At 36.4% G+C, this 25,912-nt stretch overlaps 1 protein-coding gene and 1 long non-coding RNA gene across 7 annotated transcripts in view; one reads left to right on the top strand and one right to left on the bottom strand.

The window, feature by feature from the left end:
• BIRC6 (baculoviral IAP repeat containing 6) overlaps positions 1–25,912 on the top strand; it is a 173,740-nt gene that overhangs the window by 110,504 nt on the left and 37,324 nt on the right. For all 6 annotated transcript variants that reach the window (XM_068185299.1, XM_068185301.1, XM_068185298.1 and 3 more), the window contains 5 exons: positions 2,403–2,599; positions 5,389–5,689; positions 8,373–8,590; positions 10,692–10,856; positions 12,790–12,958. In XM_068185299.1, the coding sequence (XP_068041400.1) occupies positions 2,403–2,599; positions 5,389–5,689; positions 8,373–8,590; positions 10,692–10,856; positions 12,790–12,958 (1,050 nt within the window). The remainder of the gene's footprint in view (positions 1–2,402; positions 2,600–5,388; positions 5,690–8,372; positions 8,591–10,691; positions 10,857–12,789; positions 12,959–25,912) is intronic.
• On the bottom strand, positions 19,567–23,132 carry LOC137471188 (uncharacterized). The gene is made up of 2 exons (XR_010997454.1): positions 22,116–23,132; positions 19,567–21,007 (listed from the first exon to the last, which is right to left on the bottom strand). It is a non-coding gene; the product is annotated as an uncharacterized lncRNA (long non-coding RNA).

The raw sequence follows: 25,912 nt of genomic DNA, 5'->3' as shown, positions 1-25,912 counted from the left end.
TGGTTGCTCTGGTTTCACTTTTCTTTTTTCATTATAATACTGTACGTGATACAAATGTGATTGTATAGATACAGTATATTTTATTTCTTGACATGTATATCAGTTCTCTCTAATAAGTGTGCTGGTAACCAGGGCAGATTTAGTAATACGGGAGCTGTTTGAAACCATGAGTTAGAGAAGCCTGTGAAATTTTTTATTGTGGTATCTTAGGTACCAAATGCTCCTTTGAAAATTGAGATTTCTCTTAAGCCATCTAAGTAGGTGTTATAGCTCCAGCTTTTAAAAGCATTTAACATTTTCTAATATCATATATGTTTGTGACACCCCCACCCACTGTCTGTGGGGAAGAGGAGCATTTCCACGGAAGTTTCTGCCTGTTTTGTTTAGAAGAGTAGACATCAAAGCTGTATATACTGAAAGTGTTGCATTTGGACATTTTCTTACAAGGATTATCCTACTTTGAAAGTATCTGTGACCTTTTCTCAGTCTGTCAATGAAAGACTGCTTCAGACAGACAGACTTCTCATAGTCTGTGTGTTTGAAGTAGGATGAATTGATGTAGGTATTCCTACATGTCCCTGATTTAAGCTTGTTAAATCTTACACTTCGATCATATTATTCCAAAGCAGTGTGATCCTCCCACAGCATATCAGTGATGTCCTTGTAACACGGTGCTTCTTGCATGTTTAAAAGTTGAGAATTAGATGGGGAAAGACCTGCTGTTTCCTGTTCCCTTTCAAATTAGAGAAGAAACAGGTTTAAAAGATGAAGTATCTGTTAAAAGATACACTATCTGCTGTTGAAAAATTTTTTCATAAGAGATTTGTTTTGGTAGCTGCACAAGTTATTCATTAATGTGCTTCTGTGTTTTTACAAGAATATAATAAATAATAGCATGTGTGCTATACATTTGGAGTATAACCGAGGATTATAATGGGTGTCAGACTGTTCACGGTGAAGAAATACTAAGACCACTTGATCGAGAGATGTCGCTGTACTGTGAAGACTTGGAGAACCCCTGCATTACATTGCTTAAAAATATAATCTGCAAAACAAATTTTTAGATTAAATATACAGAATATTCACTGAAGTTTGCCTGTGGCAATTAGCAAAGAGGGCTGATATTTGGCAATAAGGAATTGTGGTAGGGTTCTGTATATTCTGTATATACTAGTGTGCATAAGTGTACAGAATGTTCATTTTTTGTCTGTTGTACAAGATATTAGGGTGCTTAGTCATAAACTGAGAGGATGGAGGCTACAAGAAAGTTAAAAATCCAGATCATGATCTTTTTTCATGAGGAAGAATAGAATTAAATCTCATGGCTTTTTGGAGAGACTCATTTTGACACCTCACAGAGAGGAGATGTGATAAGCAAAACTAATTTAAGGTTAAGATTATCTTTCCTTTCTTCAGCTATGTGGGAACCCAGAACATCCCTCTGGCTGCCTTGGCTGTCTCGAGACCCTGGCAGGGGGCTCAGAGACCTTGGCACGAAGTCAAAAACACCTGTGGCTTCGATTTTAGCTCATGGCAAAAACAGCCAACTTTGTGTGAAGATTTACAGGTCACAAGAGTTTGAGTTTATGTAACACAGGGTGAAAAAGTAGAATTTTGGGGTGTTTTAGAATGGGGTTCAGGAGGCAAGATGGAGGAATTTGGGCGTGTCTTGTCCTTCTTCTCCTTCTTCTTGTCCTCTGTCTTTCACTGTGATGGTGACACTTTTTCATCGGTTTAGAGTAGAGACACACTGTCTAACATAGGTGATAGGTATTGGGAATTAATCGTAAATAAAGTACACGTAGTTGATAGTATAAAATGTAAACAGCGCCCTAGAGGGTGGACAGAATGTGATGATCCGACTTGCTAGACAAAGCTTAGCAGGTCAAAGAAAGAATGTTATACATAAGAGATAATAAACAACCTTGAGAAGCAAAACCAACGCATCCGGACTTCTTCGGCTGCAGGGCTGGGAGGAAAAGACTTTTTATGATCTCGGGGTCATCTTGACCACAGAACCCCGAGACAACTATAAACTCTTTATTGGAGAATAATCAATCACTTAATTTCTAGATGAAAGAGTGTTAAAAAGTGTCATTACTCCAAAATTAGCAAAGTCTTGAAGGCATAGATCAAATTTTAATGAAACATGAAATTCTAATGATTAACACGTAGCTGTGTATAAATAATGCTGAGTTTGACATGAATCTGCTGTCATTGGTGAAAGGTACCACTAACACTTCTATTTTCTTTTGTTATTCTTGTATTCATTTCAGGTTCATGGCTCAGTCTTTGCTTTGAAGGAACCAGTACTTTTTAAATCCACTTTTAAATGAGAACAAAGAAATAAACACAGTGTTGATGATAATTTATTAATTTAATTTACATTTATGTTTTTGTAGAGCATGCAGATTTACTGGGACCTTGCCCTGAAGATGAGGCCATCAGTCCTGGGGATGAGTGTATGGATGCAATTCTAGATGAATCACTTCTTGAAACCTGTCCCATTCAGTCTCCACTGCAAGTTTTTGCAGGCATGGGTGGATTGGCTCTTATTGCAGAGAGACTCCCTATGCTTTATCCTGACGTAATTCAACAAGTGAGTAGAAAAAAAATTAATGTTGGAAAATGCTGAGAGTATTTTGTTTGTTTGTTTAAGGACAGTATTTTCCTTGTATTTCTCCATAGTTCAGTTTAACTTCTCAGTTATGTGGGGAAGTTACTTTAAAACAGGCAAGTGCATAAGTCCACAGCCCTGTCCAGCTGTACACATGCTTCCCCTTCCATGTCACAGACTGCCCGAGTAGTAGCCATGGCCTTGTGGGACCAAGGCAAGCTGCTTGTGTTAACTTAAAATATCTTGGAGGGCGCAGTAAAATAAAGTTACTGATGTACTATAAAGGTGTTCTTGATTATCACTTAATTGTTCATGCAAGTGTACCTTCATAGATATTTTTATGGTTAAGTGAAATGCAGTTCTCAAAGCAGAGGATGTAATTTTATTATTATAAATAATAGTGTTATCTTAATTATATTAATATTAAGAAATAATATATATTATTTATATACTTATATGTAGAATTCCTCTGGATGCACTGATAGACATTTCAAAAGTATCAGTAGTGGCATTAGTGTGGAATTACTGCTTTGGCTGCTGTTCTAAGTATACACTGCTAAAAAGGGAAAAAATAACCTGTGAATTATTCACATTCTATTTGACTATAATATTGAAGGTTTTTGCTGATATTCCTAAGAGGAAATAATATTTATTCCCTTTGAAACTGAATTAATAATGAATTAAGGGTATCATACTAAGATTATAAGTTAAGGGTATATCATTCAGTATCTTGACTGTAAAATTATGGCAACCATAGGAACCCTGTAGTGAGGCTGAATTAGTATGCATTCTTTCTAAATAGTTCTACAGAGGCTTTAGAGGTCTATGCAGAGTACCAATGCAGTTCAAAAATTACAAGTTAAGGAAAAGTTTTTACATAAACAGTTACTGTATTATGAATTCCAAGAGGGATAATGTGTACTCTGTATTGAAGAAAACTGATATATGGAATTCTGCAAGACATGAAAGGTAACTTATGACCATGAGAAATTTCATTCCTTTTTTTCCTTCTTTTTCTATTGTCCTAGGAACTTACTGTCTTTTCACAATTTCATAGCTTGAGGTATACATTTAGATTCAAATACTGATTAAGAATTCTGTGAACCATAAAAAAGAAAAAAAATTAAATATAGTAATACCAAACAGATTATTTAGAGTGAAGACTGATGATTTCTCCAGACTCTTAATTCTTTAATTTTACTTTTATATTTCTCCAAGTCACTGGTACTTCTGGTTCTCCTAATGTGAAGACAATTGGAATAAATGCAGTAAAACATGGCTTTGACTTTAAATTAGGAATTTGGTATTCTGGATAAGTTCTGTAAATCTTTTCCAGTTGTCCTGGGTTGACTGTATGATGCTTTTATCCCCAATCATCTGTCCTGTTTATGCTGAATAATAAGTTTTGCACCTTTAAGACTTGTTCCAAGAGTGAAGGGGGGAGAAGAAGCGCAGAGTTTGTTTTCAGGAACTGCACTCACTCCTCCACATTCCTCTCCTGGACTGTGTTGTCTGCGGACGGACAGACAGCGAGACAGAGCTCTCCTTTGCTTTTAGTTCATTTTAGCTAGCTGAGGCAAAGAAGTTCTCTAGACTGTGGCTTTTCCTTTTCTTTGGACCTGCTCAAACCTGCTCTGGACTGAACCCCAGAAGAGCACTGGCAGCTCGCACCTGTGGCCCAGCGGGCCGGGCCTGGGCCGCGGCATTTCCAGCACCAGAGGGACTGAGAAGAGACTGAGTGAGCCGAGCTGCAGCCCAAGGGGGGGATGTTTCTGAGTTTGTCTCTCTTTTGGAGCAGCAAGAAGTTTTATTGTGTAATATTGTTTAGGTTTTCTGGTAAATAAACAGTTTTTTTCCACTTCTCTCCAAGGAGGTATTTTTCCCAAACTGGTTGGGGGGAGGGGCCGATTGAATCTGCTTTCTAGAGGAACCCCTTTGGGGGTTCTCTCCCAAATTTGCCCTGAACCAGGACACCAATTTAGATCAGTGTGGTGATAAGTACTGAAATTCTAAATATGATCAAATCAGTTTATCTGAATAGCATGAAAGCCTGAAACCTCTGTGATGTTTAATTATGAGAAGAACCTTGGTGTCATAATTTTAAATTGTTTGACTGTGTCTTGGGGCACTGTACAGCTACTACCCCCTTAAACTCTGATACCTATCATAATGCTTGACTGCACAATCCTCTGGTCAGAACATCAGACTGTTCCGATAGAGTATAATAGTAATAAAGCCTTCCAAATCAAAGAAAAACTCAAAAGGATCACAAAGTGCTACAAAACTGCTAAGATACCTGAAGTTATTCTTTGTTTTTGACAGCATTATGATTAATTTTTCTTCTTTTTGCAATATGAAATTAAAAATTAAATACTTCTGTTCACAATGTTTAATGCTAAAAATAAAGGGCCATTTCTTATTTAACAGTATGGTGCATAAATTAATCTTTGTCTTTACTTCAGAGTAATTTGTATCTCTTATGCCTCTATATTTAAGCAGCACACCTTAACTGAGGGTTTTAGGTTGCCAAAATATGTTTGCTTCCTTGTGTAAGTACAACTTTGTAGCACTGTATTGAAAATGCAAGTTTGCCCTTTTAAGCCATTTAGCATGGTTCCTGTATCTGCAAATGGTAGAGTATTTCATGTGACTTCTTTATTGTGTCCTACATTAAGACTGCATGCCTTTTAGATCCTTACTATAACAGGATTTCTGTTTAAGGTGTTCAACTGGATGACTGCCAAATTTCTTTGTTGTTTCTGTTGGTTAAGGTGAGCACTCCAGTGGTTACGTCGGCCACACAGGAAAAACAGAAGGACAGTGATCAGTTTGAATGGGTTACCATTGAACAATCAGGGGAATTGGTGTATGAAGCACCAGAAACCATTGCTGCAGAACCTCCACCGATCAAGTCAACAGTCCAGACTATGTCTCCCATACCTGCACATTCTTTGGCTGCCTTTGGTTTATTTCTCCGTCTCCCAGGCTATGCTGAGGTGCTTCTAAAAGAACGGAAACATGCTCAGTGTCTGTTGAGATTGGTGTTGGGAGTTACAGATGATGGTGAAGGAAGTATGTGCTATAATTATTACCTTTCTTTGTAGACCACTGATAGATAATTTTACTTAAATTTATTTGCACTGTATTGCTTTTATCAGGAATTTAGAATTGATTTGTGCAGAAGTGCATTGCAGGCATCTTTGATAAACTGTTGTCTCTGTTAAATTCTGTCTGGCAAAGTTTTATCACAATCATCAGTATTCAAGGGTTCTTATCTCATGTCAGAGTAATTGTAAAATAAGTGCTGATAAAACCTACAATGACACTGTCAAAATGACTGCTTTCAGACAGAATGTTCTAAGTAGCTGAAAATGCTCAACTAATTGTGCAAACATCCTATAATTCTGCAACCAAATGCAGAATAATATGGATAAGAGCAAAGCTACAACAGATGTAGAGTAAACCATTGAACAATGTTCTAGAGAAAGAGAGTAATATCTAAAAATGATGGTGATTAAGTTGCCTAAACAGAATCTCTGCCTTGATGGTGTGAGTTCAGAGAGAGAAATGGGATATTCTTCAAAGAATAAACAGACAAGGCAGGAAAAAAATTGTTGTCTTTAAAAATGAACCTGGAATTCTGCATATAGTTCTAATATTTGTGTTTCTTACTGTTTTGAAAAACTGGAAGAGTGTGTATGAAATATGGTCTCATATGTTGAAGGCATTTCCTTTCACTGGATATTGTATAGTGGTGCACTTGAGCAGTGTCAGGTTTACAGTTGAACTTGATGATCTCAAGTGTCTTTTCCAACCTACATGATTCTGTGATTATGACTTTGAAAAGAGTGCTGTTTTTTCTAGGCTGCAATCATCAGAAGTTAGTCTCTATTTAGCACTCCGTAGAGTGGTGTGCAACATGGACCTCATAAGACGAGCTGGAAAACCAAGAATCTCATTTGCCCACCCTTCTGCTTGTCTTTTTATTTCTTTAGTATTTAGGTGCAAGACAGTAGACGAGAATAAACTGGGCAATAAAAATGCAATCTAGCTGCTTACACCCACCTAAATCTGAGTGGTAAATAACTGAAGAACTATATGCAGTTTCTAGAGTAGTCTCAGTCCCTTACTACTGCAGGCAATTTTTATATCCTTTTTTTTCTTTTGTTTCATAAAGAGACCTTCAGAATTTGGGTTGCTTTCTTTTTTTGTAGTAGTGTAGCTGTGTGTGCAGCCACTACTGCTATTGGAATACTGTTCCAGAACATAATATTCTTGATGGGTAGGGGCTGCTTTACTTTTCTGCCTATGTTTATTCATATGCAATTAGTGGCCAATAGCTCTTCTTTCTCCAATTCATTTGTTGACAGGAATTACATACCCTCATAGCCTTAGTTTTAGCTGGACTAAACAGCCAATTTCTCTTTTCCCTTCGCTAAATATCTGAATTGCACTCTACAAAATGTGGGTTCAGTTGTACACAGTAATCCACATTAATTTTCTGTTTAAACTATTAATATCTTCCATTTTTGTTTGAAATGCAACTTTTCACACATGTACAATCTCATTACTTTCTTGCACAATATGAAGAGCTGCAGTTATAAATCTGTGACTTATAGATAAAAACATGGATTCAGTTGAATGCAAAGATAAATAATGTGCAAATGTTTAGATTTTCTCTTTTTTGATTTGGCTATGCCTGCATTTATGGAATTTTATTAGAGAAGCTTATTTTCCAGAAGTTTCTGATTTTATTTATGAAGATCCCAGTCAGAAGATTTTTTATTCCTTCTTGTCACTGTCTTTGCAAAGAGTATCAGATAGGTATGAATTAACACATGTGTATGTATGTGTGTAGATATGTATACACACAAATATAGATATATTTGTTTAAATCTCTGGATGATGATATAGTTGTTTAACTCTTTAGAATGAGGGAGAAAATAAAATATTTAAAATAGGAAGCAAAGTTCTGGACAGACTTGGCTATTTTAAAGTATTTTCACTGTTTGAAGTGTCTCCAGTTTTCAGTGATCTCTCTTTATGTATGTACTGGGGAAGGAATGTGAAAAGTAATGTTAAATATAGGAAAAAAATTGAGACAGCTTCCTATATCTCAGTGTGTTGCATTAATAGGTCACTCCATTATTTGAAATGTGGCTTTTAAAAGAAAATTTTTTGCTCATAATGCAAAGGGGTTAAAAATTTTAAGGAATTGTAGCATAAAATTCATACGTGCCACTCATATAATTAAAATTATGTTAGTATTTCACCATGCATTCTACTTTAGAAACTTGTTTTGTGTCAGTGCATTATTTCATACTTTAGACACATGAATACAGAAAAGAATCTTACATATAATAAATTACTGCTGCATATCAGCTGAGCTGCCGTTAGCTGATCACATGCATTCTTTATCTTGCTGTATTTGGAATGATTAAAAATATATATGTATTTAAAAAAATTAGTCCAAACCAGCTTTCTCCCTGGCAGTGGCAAATTAAATTTTAAAAATTTGATTCTTTAGCAAATCTATGAATAAAATAAAGAAACATTCTTTCTTCTACACTCTCCTCATAATGAAATTTTTCTTGAAAGGGAAAATAGTAATAGATAGCTTTACTGTATGTGAATGCTTAAGTCCTTAGTAGATTTCTGTATGTTCATAAACTATATAAACTATTGCAGAGATTAGTAGGCTGTATCGAACTATTGAAAGAAAATGTGGGTTTGATGTTTTTCTTCTCCAACCTAGGTCATATCCTGCAGTCTCCTTCAGCAAACGTGCTCCCAACTCTGCCCTTCCACGTGTTGCGCAGTTTGTTCAGCACAACCCCGCTGACTACCGACGATGGAGTGCTGCTGAGGCGGATGGCACTGGAGATCGGGGCCATCCATCTTATCCTGGCTTGTCTCTCTGCCCTAAGCCACCACGCACCAAGAGTGCCCAACTCAAGTCCCAACCAAGCAGAGGTAAGGTTACCAGCACAGTAAGTACCACCCAGAAGTACTAAGAGTTTTAATTAAAAAAAGAAAAAAATCTCATTGCTTTCATTGTAGCCTAATTTTTGCAGACAATGAATGGTGGTTCTTTAGATAGCATGACCTCATTACCTTATTTAACATTCATAATCTAAACTCCTGGTTACAAACGATTTCTTTTCAAGTGCTTCACAAATATAAATGAGTTGTGAAAATTAATGAATTAATGCAGTGATTTATGTTACAATCTTTGTACTGATATTTAAATGAAATCTAAAGACAAACATTTTCCATCATATTCAAGATCCCAAATTAATCTCCAAAATTTGACTTTTTTAAAGGCCTTTCCCATGTTATATTACCCTCTATTCAGAATATGTGTACTCTGATTTTCTTTTTAGGACTACTGTTACCGTTTCTGCATAACGTACCAATTGTCTGTAAAAGTGTTCAAAAAAACCATGCATGACTTGCCCTCTTTAGCATCATTTTGGTAGAGGCTTGCATGAAGCAGTTCCTGGTGGCTGAATGTGGATTAGTGCTTGCAAAATATAGGGCTGTCCATATTTTAGCAGCTCTGATACTGATGAAGGGTTGAGCAAGCAAGAGATGAAGCTGTGCCTGAGAATAATTCACCTTAATGGCTAATCAAATTCAAGGGGAAGCTGAGAGATTCTACTTCTAATGGGGTATCAGGCTGCTGACACATTAACACCTTAGCATTTTTGCATGTTTGGAGGGAAAGGGCAACCATTAATTCTTATTTCTGCTTCAGTGCTACCATGACCCCTTAAATAGCTTGCTTTCTCATAATTCATATCTATCAAGTGATAGATGGTAACTTGAAACTAGGGATCCATCAGGCCTGCACTGAGGCTTGTATTTCTGGGGCCAAGTTCTCCCTTAAGTGCTTTAATTCAGTGCTCATGACAGTCCTCTCGAGTGTTAAAGGCACAACATATTCATGAGTAATGCCTACATGAAAATAACCACACAGCTGTTTCATCACCAAGACACATTGCATTCCCAGTGTATAAGTTAAAAGATTATCCAAGACTACTGTCAGTATGGTACTTCACAGGTGATAATTTCTTTTACCATTGCAGTCTCTTCATACATAATTTCTTTTCTTTCATATACAATCTTTAATAAAGTCACTGAAAAAGATGTGAACAGAAAATGAAACTTTTGGAGCCATAAGACAAACACTGCATGATGTGGTTTCCAGCTAATTGTGACCAAGTAATGAAAGCAGCAAGTTACTTGCTTTGGATGCTAAATATGCAAATAGGAAAACATCAGTTAAAAAATGCCTATCAGAGTTTTTTCTGCATCCTTTTCACCAATGACCTGCTAAATTTCAAAAATTTGTGTAAATACTTCCACACTACTTCATGATGGCTAAGCTAATATTGTAATATTGGAATTATGTTACTAAAATCACTGAGGCAGACCATTGGTAAAAGCTGTTTGAGCTTTTACCAAGCACTGTTGGAAAAATGTGCTCTTAGAAAATTTTAAGGAAGACTGACTCCCTTGCTCTTACCTAGGGAGGAGGTAATGTGTATTTTAGTGACTCGGAGATCATGTGTCAGAGCTATATGTGTAACCTACTCCTCTTGTTAGTTTGGAGCATTTATTCAAAATCAATAAATACTTGAGCATCTTAACATTTCAGTTCTGTTCTCTTGATAACATTTCCACTCCCATCCCCTTCATCTCATTGTGTTATTAGACTTGACTAGGTTCTAAACAGCAATAATTACAGAGCTGTGATGTTTAGAATGATATTGATTAAGCAGCATTCTAATGCCTCCCATCATTTAAGCAGTGATAGTATCTTACAAGAAAATAATAAAGGGCTTGCAGTACTGGTTTAAGTGAAGAACTACTTTCAACAGTCTACTGCTGACTTTTACCAGAACTCCATATATGTGTCAGTCTTTCCTATGGAAAGCTTTGAAGTTCTCTGGATCCTGATGACATCTGTAGAAAGTTAATGAACTGGGATTACATTCTTTTGGATAACAAAGGCTTTTTAAAGAGAATGCTACAAAGATGAAATAATTAAATAATTTTTTTTAAACTTTAGCCACAGGTGTCAAGTACACACAATACTGCATCAACAGAAGAACAGCAGTTGTACTGGGCTAAGGGTACAGGATTTGGAACAGGCTCTACTGCTTCAGGATGGGATGTTGAACAAGCCTTGACTAAGCAAAGACTAGAAGAAGAGCATGTGACCTGCCTTCTACAGGTGTGTAATTATGAAATTTTCATTAGTGAGAGGCACTTAATGCATGGATAATAAAACAGGAGTTTTGTCAGTCACACAGTAGAGTAATTACAATATTTGGGGCAAAAATTACTTGCAAACAACTGTCTTAATGGAAATTATCATATTTTGAGCAAGGCTGTTTTCAGATGTCACTAGGCTGCTGCATAGAAGACCTGGGTATGAGTTCTGAAGAGAAAGTGAGTGAGGAGGTGTTCCAGTGCATATCCCTTGAGCTGTCACACACCTCCATCAAAAGCACTGCACACAGTCAAAAGTAAAGACTGTCCATTGAAGCAGAAGGATACAGGAATAGGCATTTTGTTTTATGTGCCAAACAGTGTTACCTATTAATTTCTTGCATACTTTTCACTCTACTTAAAGGAAGTGCCTGTAGTTGATACTGGTGTCCATGAATGTGTTATGCCAATAAAACAAAATCTCACTCATACATACTAGAAAATCTTGAGTGTGTCAATTACATGACAATAGTAGTTCTCCAACAAACATCTAGGTCTTGGTATAATTCTGATGTCTTCTAAATACCTAAGGAGAAGAAGATCCTGCATAATCAGGCTTTTCAGTCCATTATGAAATCCAATCAATCCCTGTTATCTTGGATCAATGTAGGGAATATGAGATTGTATCTAGTCATCAAAAGTTTAATTCACAGAACCCTGAGTTCAAAAGCATTAGCTAACTTGCTGGAGTTAGAGTGGGATGAAATTTTGAAAATGCCCACACCCTGATGAAGATACCATTTTGATAATCAATTATTTTAGTCACTATAGATTACATGGCACAATCCTCATATCCCTTGCTAAAGTACAATAAATAAAATCTGAAAACATTTTTCTATGTAAGAAAGAGGAAAACCGCCTGAATTACTCTCAGCGAAGTTTCCAAGCAGTATTCTGTATTCTGCCAGGGTGAGGTTTAACTATGAATGTGATAAGTCATGAAGTAAGGAGGCATTTACTGAGGGCACTCAGCAGTTCAAGGAAATAGAATTTTGCTGAACATGTCTGTCAGTTGTACAGCAGACTTTCCTTAGTCCCTGCTCTAGAAAGGTTTAGAGAAATTGTGTTGTACAGAGTGCTGATAAGATGCTGCAGTAAAATACTATGGGTAAGGGGGTTAGAAAAAAGAGGGCGAATGAAAGAAAAGAGGCTGAAAAGGTGAATAGAGTCCCTGGGACTTCAAGCTCTACAGCCTGTCAAACCTCAAAGTTACTGAGAGTACACCTGCACAAATCATAGCCATGGAAACTCTTAGACCTGCAGCACACAGTAAGGGCCTGTGAACTCAGCCACAGCTACTCTTGGGACAGGCGGGTGTGCAGTCGGGAGGTGTCTTCCCATCATCCATCAGCCAAAGGGAAGGCTGGTCTTTGTTTACTCAGATAAGAGCCGTGCTCGTGAGTAGTTGTTCCTCCAGGTAACTGTTGGGCTCACCATAACTTACTGTTTCATCTGGAAACCTTGAAGTCCCATCCCACATGAAGTTACAAAAATACCTGAAGCATTTGCAGTTGAAAAAAAGAAAAGTCCTACTGCTAGTTGGTGTACTTGGTGTTGTAAAGTGAAAGGGACTGGTCAGCTTCAGGTCTCAATGGTCTGAGCTGGCAAACTCTTGCTTTGAGTAACTCCAGCAGGTTTGTCAACGTTCATATTAATTGAGCTCCTAAAATAATTCAGAATTATGGTAGTTACTTAATTTTATCATTAGCCAAAGTTTGAATAATCTAATAACTGTATAGAAATTCTTCTGAAACATCTTTGGGCCTGCTGAAGTAAATACCAGAACTGAATTCACAAAACAGTTAGTGAAGTGTTGGGGCATCTATCTTAAGGAAAGTCAAAGTTCTTTTGACTGAAAGAAATCAGTTTTAATTAAGTACTTTGGTGTATTTCAGGTTCTTGCCAGTTACATAAATCCTGCTGGGAGTACATCAAATGAAGAGACTCAAACGAGCCATGAGGGGAGAGGTCAAAACAGCAGCGCTCTTCCATCCATTCTCCTGGAGCTGCTCAGTCAGTCCTGTCTCATCCCAGCGATGTCATCGTACCTCCGCAACGACTCAGGTAGCGTGTCCTTGCTTCCTTCAAAATCAAAGCTGGCTTACTTCTGTCAAATCAGTTTTTGCAGAAACAACAAGTGGTTCTTGCTGGTTTCAGTACGCTTGCCAGTTCAGAATTTTACTAATGGAGCATTCACTTGAGCCTTAGAAAACAAAATAAAATGTTGAAATGCTCACATTTGTTGCAATATGTCTTTAAATTTGAAGTTCAGTTCTTCAGCTGTTGAAACTAACAGGAAAATGGTGTTTTCTTCTGAAAAGTTTACATGTTAGTTCTTCTACAGAAGACACACAGAGAAAACGAGTACTTTATACAAGACCACGAAACTTATTGTGAAGAAAAATGTCAATTTTATAGAAAATTGAGGCTTTACCATATGCCTGAATTTGGTAAATTTGCACATAGTAGGGCAATTCTACTTCAATCAAAGCTTTTTTCCTTTATCTAGGAAGTACAAATATAAGCCTCTTATCAGAACTGTAAAATATTTCAAATATCTGGGAACAGTTAAATTGTTGGGCTTTTTAAAAGCAAAAACAAATGAGTTCTATGAGTTCATCAAATTTCTGCTCATAATTTTAAAACCAAGATGCTTTGATAGTTTTCATCTGGTGTGTTGTACCTGTCTGGGGAAACCATTTCAGTTTTACAAGGTGGCGTGAAGCAGTATGAATTAAGCCTGTGCGGAACTAATGACCTAATGACAACATCAGCAGACTGGGTTTGTGATTTATGTTCAGTCTCACTAGAAGACAAGCTTTACTATGGAGATGAGCCTTAGGTTGGATTTTTATTAAGTTACTTTGTTTATAAGGATGGATTTAATCCTTAAGTATCTAGAGGAGTTGTTGCAAATCTGAGTAATTTGGTTTTGGAGCTTATTTTGTCTGCCCTATTTTTGGAGCCACTGATTAATGTCTTTGTTCACGTTACTGCCATTCTTTGGGATGCCAGTTGGAGGGTGTGGTGGTGTGAATTCATGAAACAATGTTATAGCTCTCTGAATTACAGCATACATTTATGTTAGAGGTAAAAGAGAAATCATCCCTGTGTTAAGTATTTGCAAAACTACTTAGAACTAAAACAAGAATGTGGCTCTTTTAATTTGTACTAACTAGGGCATTACATAGTCTTGTGTGATGGAATGGAACTAGTTCAAAAAGTCTGCTGGAGTCTTATATTAAAAATAAAAATATGAAGATCTTTCACTTGCTAGTCTGCAGTTTGACACCTCACCCTAATTTTGCAATGAATTTGTTGGTTCTGTTTGGCACATACTGCAAATGAGGAAAATGAACTAATGATAGACCAAGCTCATTATTGCAATTGAAAAAATAATGTAAAACAGGCAAGGAAATTATAAATTAAAACAACAAAGTAATCTTTCTAACAGATCATAAATTCTTCTTTTTTGAGGAAGAGTCATTGAAAGGCCTAGCAAAAATACGATGTTATCTAAAGGATGAAGCAGCTGATCCTGAGTTACAGATGAATCACAGCTGCTGAAATTGCTTTTTCCTGTTTTCAATAGAAGAATGTATCTGTCTGTGTAAGTCACCTTTAACTGGGAAAGAACAGTCAGATACTGATAGAATAGATGAGATATGTGGCTCGTGGGGAGAAGTTCAGACTAGTTTGGATTTCAGGGACCATTTGTTTTCTCAGTGTACAAAGAAGAGGCAAAGTTTTGGTGAGACATATTTATTTTAGGTGTATTTTCCACTGCTGAACTACTGTTGTTCGTGGTTGGCAGGTGGTGTTGAAATGTTGTGCCTGTGCATTAACAAGTAGGAAAGAGTGAGCAATGTAGCAGTTAAACTGTATTAAAGCGAAGCAAAACCTTGCTTTTCAGAGAAAAAAATGAAAACTACTCTTCCGTTTACAAGTTCACAAAGAATGGGGTTATTTCTATTGAAATTTAGAACTGTAAAATCTGAGGGTTGCTATCCTTTGATTGATCAAAGCACTATGAGTGTTTCCTGCTGTATTTGATCAAAACTCTATACAACATTATAATTAACAATGCTCTCCTGGGTTTAAAAATAATAATTTTGCAGGCTCACATCAGTCAGGCTCATCTTTAAAAGCGCAGTAGTATAGCAGTATAAAAGGGAAATGTGCAAAAAGAATGTCTTCTCTTTGTTAGTATTTGAGCCAGATGCATTTAGTTGGGAAGGACCCCCTGAAAACAGTTTGTCTTAGTGATAACAAGGCATAATTCCAGTGCAGTAATTACTGTTGAGTTGAAAGGCAGACAGATAATTTTCACATTAATGAGTGCAAGTTGCACGTGATGCTGGGTGTCTCAGTGTCATCAACACTGAGTGTCAGGAGACATACCTAACACAAGAGAAGCAGGTTGAGAAGCTCTGAAGCTGTGTTAGGTTCTGGTGTAATGCTTGTGGGACTGACAAATTCCCTTAATGCATTTATGATTCAAATATTTCAAATATGGAGATTACTTTTTTATTATTACTGCTATTTTTATTTTCTTATTTAAAAGCTTGAAGACCAATTCAATGTAGTAGAATAGATTTGAGTCTTTCCTGATAGAGCTTTATCTAATTTCAAACTTATCTTGAATTACCTGTGTCTTCTCTAGCAAGGCTGAACGGGAGTCTAGGGAGAGTAGGAAAGGGAGCAGCATAGGTAGTAATGTACATGTATATAGTATTCTAATTTTCAGACTGGTGCAACTTCTGCTGTCAAAATGTATTTCTGTGTGGAATGAGCAGGTAACTATATTGGTCTGAGAACTTAGGATATTGCATATAGAATGCTAGCAGAATGTTCCTGGGTTCTGGCACCTGAGCAGGAGCAAGCTGTGCCCAGCACAGTGATGACATAAATTAGCGATTTTCAGCAACCCTGTAACTTTCTCAGATTTGAGTGGGTACTGGTGAGACCAGATGAAGGTTGCCCTTATGCTGAACTTATTCTGCCATATTTTAGGTTTTGTTGTAATTGTTGGAATAATAGAGATCTTCACATATCTATGTGTATCTACCATACACACAAATTTAAGGAGGGGGAAAAGTTTTGAAATAGAAATATGTGCCATGAAGCTGCAGGCATGCTTTTTCCTTTCATTGCACAGTAGGCTGGTAGCTCTGTGGTAATATAAAACAGTAAGTATTCTGGTATTGATGTAAATTTTGTATTTTGCTTACACATGTTCAATTAGCTACAGCTCTGGCACATCTAGCTTGCAAAGCTCTTTCAGCAGATTAGCCTGTGTCACAGTTGTAAATCTATCTAGGATTTTTGTTGCTTAAGTTTATTTTGGCATCCTGCTTAATTTGCCCAAAACATACATGGACTAGATTGTTATCTATATAGTTCTAGATAAAAGGAATATTGATCAGACAAGCAGTGTTCACATAACATTTAATCTTTTAGAAACCTCACCTTGAACCAGATCAGTACAAACCAGATTGCTCTGATATGTTCTGCAGCTTCATCTGCATCAAAGTGAGGTGTTTGTGAAGTCCTTGCAAATTGTGACCACTTCAATTGATTTCTGTAATTGCTTTTTTTCTTGTAGAGAAGGAAGGTTTGTCTGTCATTGAAGAACTTTACTTAATATGCAAGATAGCTCTTGTCACAAGGGGCAGTAGCTGCTGTTACCCTCACCATTTCTTGATAATTTTTTGGTGTTTGTTTCGTGTCTTGTTATGGCATTACTATGGTTTTTATTATCTTTCATTCTGTAAAGCAGAAGGTTTATTTTTGCAGCATGGTGAGATTTTTTTATTATACCTATGTTTATTCCTAAGATTTAACTCATATTTACATTTGTAAAATTGATGTAGTTTTTAACTTCTGTATCATGAAACATCTAGCATGTATTCATTACCACACATGTATGCACATTTCACACTAAAAACTGTCATGTAAAACCTTTTCACTATTGTCTTGTATACAGCACATTTCATTTGAAAGAATTTAGAGACTCTTTCAAATATGTGAGCATTTTTCTTCTTGAACAGAATGCGCAGCAGTAAAATTTGCACTGTACAGCAAGAGGTTCCCAGCAAACGTGTGGCCATACATGACTATCTTGAAGGTCTAGATTTTGCTGATACAAGTAAGAGTTATTTGACTGATAGGTTTATGGAAGCTAATGCAAGATAGTATTTGCGAGTGGGAGAGAAGAATGGCTGTATTTATAATAGTCTTTGTAGCTAACAAGGTTTACAGAGACAAGACAGTGGAAAGGAATCATGAAACAGAAGGAATATCAAGTGACTTCTAGAACAGGGCAGAAACTATCTATTTTTTAATAGGCTTGAACAGTAAGAAGCCAAGTGAAGTTGGGATTTGTCAATACCACAATATTAGGTGGTGTCTTCATGGTAAAAAATACAGTTTTCTACTGGTTTGTCCTTAAACTACTACCTAGCAAACCCTGAGATAACTTAGATGTGTTACAAGCCAAATATCGAAAGAGGTTTGTTATCACCTTTGCCTTGGAAAACAGACCTCATAGCAAGCGGCAGAATTCTGCTTGTATTCTCCTTGTTTGAATTTCCAGGCTTACAGAAAACAGATGATACTGTAATTTTAGTTGGGGTTTGCATACATGCATGCTCCTTTATTAGGCACCTTACCTTCTTTGGTGAGCAATGATGCCATGTGATGTGGCCAGCATAGCTTGTAGTGTTACATGAGCTCAGTCTTCCCTGGGTTTGACTGCTGAGAAGAGATGATGCATTTCTGTGGGAGGGCTTTGCTAAAGGGATTGTCTTTACTGACCAGTGTGTTCCAGTATTTGCTTTCAATGCACCTTTCATAGTTTACCACATACTACCACATCATGGACTTGTGGATTCATTAATGTTGTGCTGCTTTATCCTGCTGCCAAATACCTCATTTTGAATGTTGTCTAATCAGTACTGTGGACAAATCTGTTGAATGTGAATGTGCTGCATTCTTTTTTCTGCCTCTTTTGATGTACCTTTCTTAGTTGAGTCCATTGAAGTCATACTCAGGCCTCAGACCATGAACTACACTAGTTGGTCTGCTGAAGATAGAGTATTTCTTTTCTAGCAATCACACTTATTCTCAAGGCATTACATGGTGTTGTTTTACTTTGTGTCAAATTATCCAGTCCCACTGAACTGCGTATGTTGAGTACTCTGAGGCAGGTACACTGAGCTCATTATGCATCCATCACTGAAGATATGATGGTACTGCTGCAATGTAAATGTTGAATCATCATGCAACTTCCCTAGACTACTGACTTTTTGCTGTGTATAATGAGAGGTAGTTGCTATTAAGATATTTTTTGTTGGTGAAATTCTTTAGCATATATTGGATTCAATGTATAAGTACCAAAGCTGTTTATTAGAGCTCATTTAACTAAAGTTAGACTTAGGTCCACATGAGTATAGCCTGCAGGTATTACCTGTTAAGAAAGAACATCAGATTGCTGTTTTAAAACAAAATGTAACCTGTATGCTGAGGTAATCTAGTGATAATGTTACCCTGTGACTTCCCTCTAAGGATCAAAGCCTTTGCTATAAATGAAATCAGAAGAACAATGGCAGTTTAGATAGATAGCATATAATTACTAAAATTAAAAATTCTTCTAGCCTTCATTAATGTTAATGAGCTCATGCATTGGTAAAAGAATCATACTGACCCTTTGCCACATATGGTTATAATTTTGGGATTGATTTTTGTCTGTTTTGCTGTTGAAGAGCTTACAAAAAAAAGGTGCAGTATTTCACTGTAATGCTGTTGTATTAGTTGAATCACAATTTCGAGAAGAGAGCTATGCACTGAAATGATATGAAATAAAACTGTTTATTTATTTCACAGAATTGACAAGTTGAAAATAATTTCAGGATCAAAATAAACAGCAGTAATTTCTACCTGAATTTCACTTTTCAGGTTCTTGTAATCTTTCACTTCAGAGATCCATCTCAAATATCCTGGTATTATGAGATTAAATGCAATAATATCCATATGTATGTCGATATAAGAAGTACATTGAAAAAATAATAATGGTAATATCTGTTCTGTAGTCTTAAATAAACATTAGCAACCTGCATAATTCCTTTAGAATGTAGCTTAGTTTTACAGAATGCTTTGGTGCTTCATATACTGAAAATAAGTATACATTTAATAGAAACTTTCTGAAGACTGTGGCTGGTGAGTAAATATTCTTGTCTGCATGTGCTTCCTTCCAGTGCAGCCTCAGCCCTGTTTATCATTTTTTCTAGTTGAGCCAGTATTGACTCAGAGTTGCAAAACCAGAATATACCATCTTCCACCTCATTTGTCCATAAGTCGGTGTAACAGTGTGCAACTGACTGAAATATCATTGCCAAATTCATTCTCTTCTAGGTCCCTGACCTAGAATGTATGCATGTACTGGTTTCAAAGTGACTTCCAAAGGCTCAGTTGGTTTAGCAGTACCAAATTCTATACACTAACAAGCTATCACCTATATAAGGGATGTATTTCTTCACATGTCATTTTATGGAGGGACTGGATGTAGTTTTGTAGCCTAGAGGAAATTGAGCTGATATTCAGAAATGCAGCTGCTCTGTTGTTCCTCTGTGGTACAGGTAACAGTAAGAAAAGTATTTATTAAAATCAGTTTCTTTTTACTTTTTCCAAGTTATTTGTTTAATGAGTTTCTAATCCTAAACTCTCAAAAGTAATTTTCATTATAAGGTACATGTGAGATACATTCATGTATACAAAAGCTTCTATGGTCTCAGACTGTCTGCAGCTTTGGATCTAGTTTAAAGGCATATGTAGATTTAATTAAATAGGTTTTAATTAGTTTCACTAATTTCAGTAGCCAAATGGTATGTTCTGTGAAGTACGCTGAAGAGTTGCAATTCTGGGCCTCAATCATAGACAGTGCAAAAAGGGAAAATTTCTTCAGTATTTGGTCCAGAAAGGGAGAGTACAGTCTTCTGGACAAAGGTTTTCCATGCAACACTGTGAATCCTTGCATGATACCTTTTACTTGAAAATAAGCATCAGGTTGAAAACATGAGAATTGTATTTGGCTTCTGTTAAGCACATTCTAAAAATGGTGATATATAAAATGTAATTTAAGATTTTTTCATTTAGATAATATGTATTAGTATGTCATTGGAATTATTAATATGTCTTAAAATAAGTACTAAAATTATTCTTTATTTTTTCACACCACTTTAAAGTATTTTTAATTAGAAAAGCACATTGTCAGTATAGCACGATGATTTAAAATACAGATTTAGTAAAGGCAAGAAAATCTAACCTTTTTCAGCTTTCCACAAGACTAACAAAAATGCTGCAGAATATAGTCAATAGTTAAAATTTTATTTATAATATTACAACTTCTAGTATAACAGCATTCCTGTTTCCACACTTACTATACATTAGTGTAAATTATAAGCCTAAATTATGGTGGCCTAAAAATAAAAAACCCTTTTGCCTGTTTTCTGGTCTCAGCTATGAAGAGACATACTGCACAAAACCATAGAAAGCATGGGACCTGCTTATAGTTTCTCTCTTTCTATGTTCTGATTATTTTCAGTGTTTGCCTACATTTTTGTCTTGCATGTTTGCTGGCAATAAAACAGTGCCATCTCTGACCCTGCTATTCAGATTTCATCTGTTACCAACAAAATGTTGTATTTGGTCTGCCTTCATTTATGTAATTTAGCACTCTAGCTGGGCTCATAGGTACACTTTGCAGTCATTGATGCAGCACCCTTAGCCAGACACTTCACTCTGGAATGTTTTTGATAGTCTTTTCAGAGAGTGGTGGGGTTTTTTTGCTTTAAATTTAGAAATCATCCTTACCATTGCAGGTCTTTGCACTTTGTGCTGTACAATTGATTTTCAAAAATGTCATCAAAGTGTAGTATAGATATACACAAAAACAATAACAAATAAATTGAGCACAGTTCCAATAATCCCAAGCAGTGCTAAAATAGATTCTTCTTTTTCCTCTTTCTCCTCTTGCCTTTTTACATCTTCTAGTGTTGTGATGGCAGAGGTCCCCATTTTTCCTGCAAATACCTTCACCAGTATTCTGGCAGCTAGCTAGAAAAAAGAAAACAAATGGTAAATCTGGTCTGACAAACACGCAAGCTTTGAGCTTTTTAAAAACAATTCTTTAGTTCTTCATACACCGTTTCTTAATGCTGCATTTATTGAGTTATAGTTGTCTTTTGTTTCCTTTTTGTATGAACATGTTCATGTTAAAAATAAATGTTCTGTAGGTACAGATTTGATAGGAGTGAAAAACAGCTTGGTGCTCCAAGCCAGTTAGTATGCTTTATTACAAAAGACATTTAAAATTTATCTTAAGCCAGCTTATTTGTTTATAAAAGATGATACTAGTGAAAGCACATATGTGAGCATTTTCAAATACTCTGAAATGCCTGGGGAGGTTATATGCATTTTTAGCTTTTCTTAAATACTTAACTGCCACATAAAAAAACCAGTTGAAAATATTCATGCCTGCTATTTTCAAATATGGAAAATAGCCTCCTTAATACAGTATCACAGTTGTTTTTCAACAGTGAGCCCCAAGCAGGCAATTGTGAGTGAGATCTTATCCTTTTTCATGTTTAACAGATCAGCTTTTGGACATCCATGCAACAGTAAGCATTTATCAGAAAATGTCTGTCTCTTGAAATATAAAGGAGGGTTATATATGCTGATTATTGCAGTATGCCACAGGATGGTAATACTTTTATAGTGGCAACATTCTATGCAGTCTAAGAATTCAAGTAGACATTTATAGATGCATGTATGATTTGTTATCTTTTTTTGGTTGCAGAAGTAAGGTTGACAGATCATTTCTATTACTTAGCTGCTCTTGTACTCCTAATTTGCAGTCAAATGTCTTCTAGAAACATATTCCCTGTAAAATTCCCAGTTCATTGGTTACTGGGATGTTGATCTTGTATGTAATCTGCTATGCTGTTTTAGCTTTATTGATCAGAAATTTGATGGGGATTTCTACTAGTTCAGATCACTCCAATTTACTGAAGATATACAATCATTTTATAGTGCAATAGCATCTTTCTCTCCTGACGAACAGCTTTCATCATTATAGATTAACGTATTTCTGCTGTGAGTCTAATTAATGTCATCAGCTCAGAACATATCTTACAGAGAGGTTAAAAAAAAAGGTATTTCTTACCCTACATTGCATCAGGAATAAAATGTCATCAGACATGCTTCTTACTCGTCAATTCAGTGGCAAGCCGGGCTTTTATCTTCATGAAGGGGCTGCTCTCCTCTCTCAGACAGACCAGATAGGAGCACGTACAGTTTCTTGATGAAGAAGTTTATCAGTGAAGATAATAATGTTGCAGAATCTTCCAAATGACTGGTGTTCTTTCTCAGTAATCCACTCAAGCAAGTGTAGTTGAAAAAACAGTAAAGCTCTTTCTCATAATGATCCTCACTGTTGACTAATTCTCATTAAAACTGAGGCTTTTTTTTCCTTAGCTGATGCAGAGCAACAAAATGCATGCTGTTCTGTTTTGTCTTTAAAAAAAATAGAAACAGCTCCTGGTTTTATTCAGTTATACTTCGTTATTTATTAAGACTTCAGCCTTTGATTTACTCTTTGAGGCAGCCGTCTGAAGAGGCTTTCTCACGTTGACATGCTGTAATTCCAAATGCAGCGAACTACGTGCAGTCACACTATGTAATTTTAGTCCAGCCTGAGAAAGGATGAAAAGAGGTCTGCTTTGCTGGCAGTAGTTTGAACGCTGTCACCCACCTGCATTCAGAGCCTCTGGAAAGAATTCCAAGGTATTCTTCGGAGCATTGCATAACTCAGCCAGGCAAATCTGAAGAGAGGAATGACAGTGGCTTTAGCTGCACACTGTGGTGAGCTGTGACATTGATTAAACATGCACTTGGCACTTGCTGAATAAAGAAGGAGCTACGAGCCACCCTTGCAGACAGTGAGTTGCATAACAATGTGCGATGGCTCTGCTGTTTCATCGGCAGGCCGGGCGCATTTTAATCCTGTACCGAGGGAGAAAGTGCACTGTGCAAAGAGGAGCAGAGTTAACTGTACTTGGGGGTTTTCTGAGGAAGTGCTGCATGACAAATGGTGACATTAAGGCATTCAAGCTGAAACAGTGTTTCTGCCTTTTGTCTTTTTATGCTTTGTTTGACAGGCAATTGTTTCTATGGGAAATAAATGCTTTTCCTCTTTTATTCACCACCCAAAGAATGCAGGTTACCATGTAATTAATGAAAACACTTAAAAATAATCCTGTTCTGATTTCATAAGGGGGTATCAACAGAATTTTTTTCCTGCTTAAATCAGAGAGGCAATATTTTACTGCCCAATTGGAAAGGAGGGAGAACTCTGTAAAGTCTTTTCCTCCCAGTCTCTCCAGACAAAAAAAAAAACCAAACCCACACAATTTTAATATCCTGTGGAAGGAGCTGTATTTCAAATAATTTTATTCAGTCACTTTGATCTATGAAGGCTACCAATGCAGTATGTTTTCATTGGTGTAGCATAGCTTCTTGCTGTGAATGCAGCTGTATTTTAAATATATTGGAAAACTTGTTTTGTAAAAAATACTTGCCATGCCAAGCAAGTCAGAATTCAAATGTACAAAAATGTACTTTTGTGTATGCTTTTGAAAAATCAAAATGCAATTAATTAGATTGAGTTTGAACAATGGGAATGTAATTGGAATACCTTAATCATTTTCCAGAACAGCATATTTAAGGAGTTACAAGGCATTGTTTGAAATTCAATGTTGAAAAATCTTTTATAGAGAAAGCAGAAAACAGTAAAAACATTGTTTTAAACTCTTCCATTTTCAACTTAATTTACATTACATTTTTTCTCATTGTTTTTGCAAAGTGTCTAAGTACATTTGTTAGTTTCTTAGTAACAGACAAAACTGCATATTTTGCATGTGCATTATTTTAATGGTAAATACTATATTTGAAGTACTGTGAGTTGTATGGTACTTGTATGTGATTTGCCCTGTATCCCAAAAGTTGTGTTGCCTCAGTGAAATTGTTTGATTCTAGAAGAATAAACTAATTAGGTTATATCTCTCCATTATAACTTCCTCAATTATATATTTTCTAGTATTTATGTATGGTCTTTCCTTTCAAGCTCTTCCGTTTTTCTGAAAATGCTGCTTCACCTTCAGTTGTTTTTGCAATTGTTTTGTGTCTATGTATCTTGAATGTATTTCTGTATTCATTTGGATCCACTGAGAGATACAAAGATGGGGGAGTTTTCACCTGTGTGTTCTGACCATTCACATTGCTGACAGCACCTAGCAATAACAGAATTTTCAAGCCGCTGAACTGTATTAACCCTCACATGTTCAAAATCAAACCCCTTCTCCTGTGAAAGAGGGAAATTGTGCAACGTGAATATTTTACTTAAAGATTAATGATATATTTGCAGCTCCACTGCAAACAACCAGCTAATTACGATGTACCTGCAGAGAGCAGCAAAAAAATCCTGAAACATTTCTTGGCCTGGTTATTACCATGGTTGAGGTCTCATCGTGGTCTGTTTTTATAATTGTGCTGCAACTGCCACTTCAGTTGCTACGGTGAACTCTGGGAAACAAATCGGTCCGGGCTGCCCTTGCTCACAGGTGAGGAGCAGAGACGCCTCGTGCACAGCGTGATTCAGATGCAGTGTTTGCCGTGGTCTGGTGGCGCTTCTCCCTCACATCCTGCCATTGCATTGGTATGCGTGTCTGTGTGGACATGACGTGAATGGGTTTGGGAAACAGACCTGGCCAAAAATAAATCTCCAGCACAACGCAGTAAGGATGGGGAAGTAGCTGCTTAAGCTGTCAGTGGTGGCAAAGAGTTGCTGTTTGAGAAGAAGCAAATACAGATTGTCAGACTTAACATTTGTCAGTTATAGGAAACTCAAGGAATTCATCCATGTTGGGTGGAAGCTGGAATTTACAAATAACTTTGTTATAGCTACAATGCATCTCCAGTTTGAAGAGAAAATTTCATGCAAGATTTCTCACATGAGTGAAGTGAGTAATGTAGGTTGATTAGAAAAGGCCTTGATTTATTCATAATACTCAATATTTGGAAAGATGGGGAGATCCTTTACATTTTGTGTAAAATAACATTAAGAGTGTGGGAGTACATTTTATAGACGTCAGTAATAAACCTACCTGTTTGGGGTGAACACTACATAGCTATATAGTATTTGGAGTTTGGACACTGGTATCCAAAAACATCCTAAATTTAATTCTGTTACGTCCATCTAGGAAGAGCTTTCAAGCACTTAGTAAGACTTTGGCAACTCCTCAGTAACTGATTTATGTGGTATTCTGAGAGTAGGGCAAATTTGGTTGATTAGAGGTCACTCTGTTCATTACTGCCGAAGTCACTTCTATTGCATGGGAATAGACCTTAGGCAGTACAAATGTATGTCATATTTTAAAGATACTCATACTTCAGGGGAAGTTGCCAAGCTATTTTGTAAAAACTCTGTGCTATAAATTCAGCAATTTACAGTCCTGATCCTTCAGTGATCATTTTCCTGCAATACGCTACAGCTACGAGTAATGTGGTATACCCAGAGCATCACAACTGCAAAAGAAGCAGGTTCTCTTAAGCGTATGTTTTATTTTTCCTCATGTGTTTTGATGAATTTGTAGAATTTGGATTTTTGTGTATGCTAAAATCATTCTATATGCTGTATTTTTTCATTAAAATAGTATGGTTTTACTCATATCATGTGGAGGCTTTAAAATCTTTTTAGGCTAAAATGCTCTAATGAAATCCAAAGGATCAGTTGCCCGTGCAGACTGTTTTCCCTTGTAGTTGTTCTGAATTTTCCCTAAGATGCAGGAAAATAATTGAAATGAGGTAGCACATGTATTCTGTAGGGTAATGTATTCTAGTTTTCTTCTCCAACAACCTCCACAAACTTCCCTTTATAAGGTCTGGTGGTTTTTCAGTTAAACT

The sequence above is a fragment of the Anomalospiza imberbis genome, chromosome 3, assembly GCF_031753505.1.
Source record: "Anomalospiza imberbis isolate Cuckoo-Finch-1a 21T00152 chromosome 3, ASM3175350v1, whole genome shotgun sequence".
Classification (NCBI taxonomy): Eukaryota; Metazoa; Chordata; class Aves; order Passeriformes; family Viduidae; genus Anomalospiza; species Anomalospiza imberbis.
This window is presented reverse-complemented; position numbering and strand designations above follow the sequence as displayed.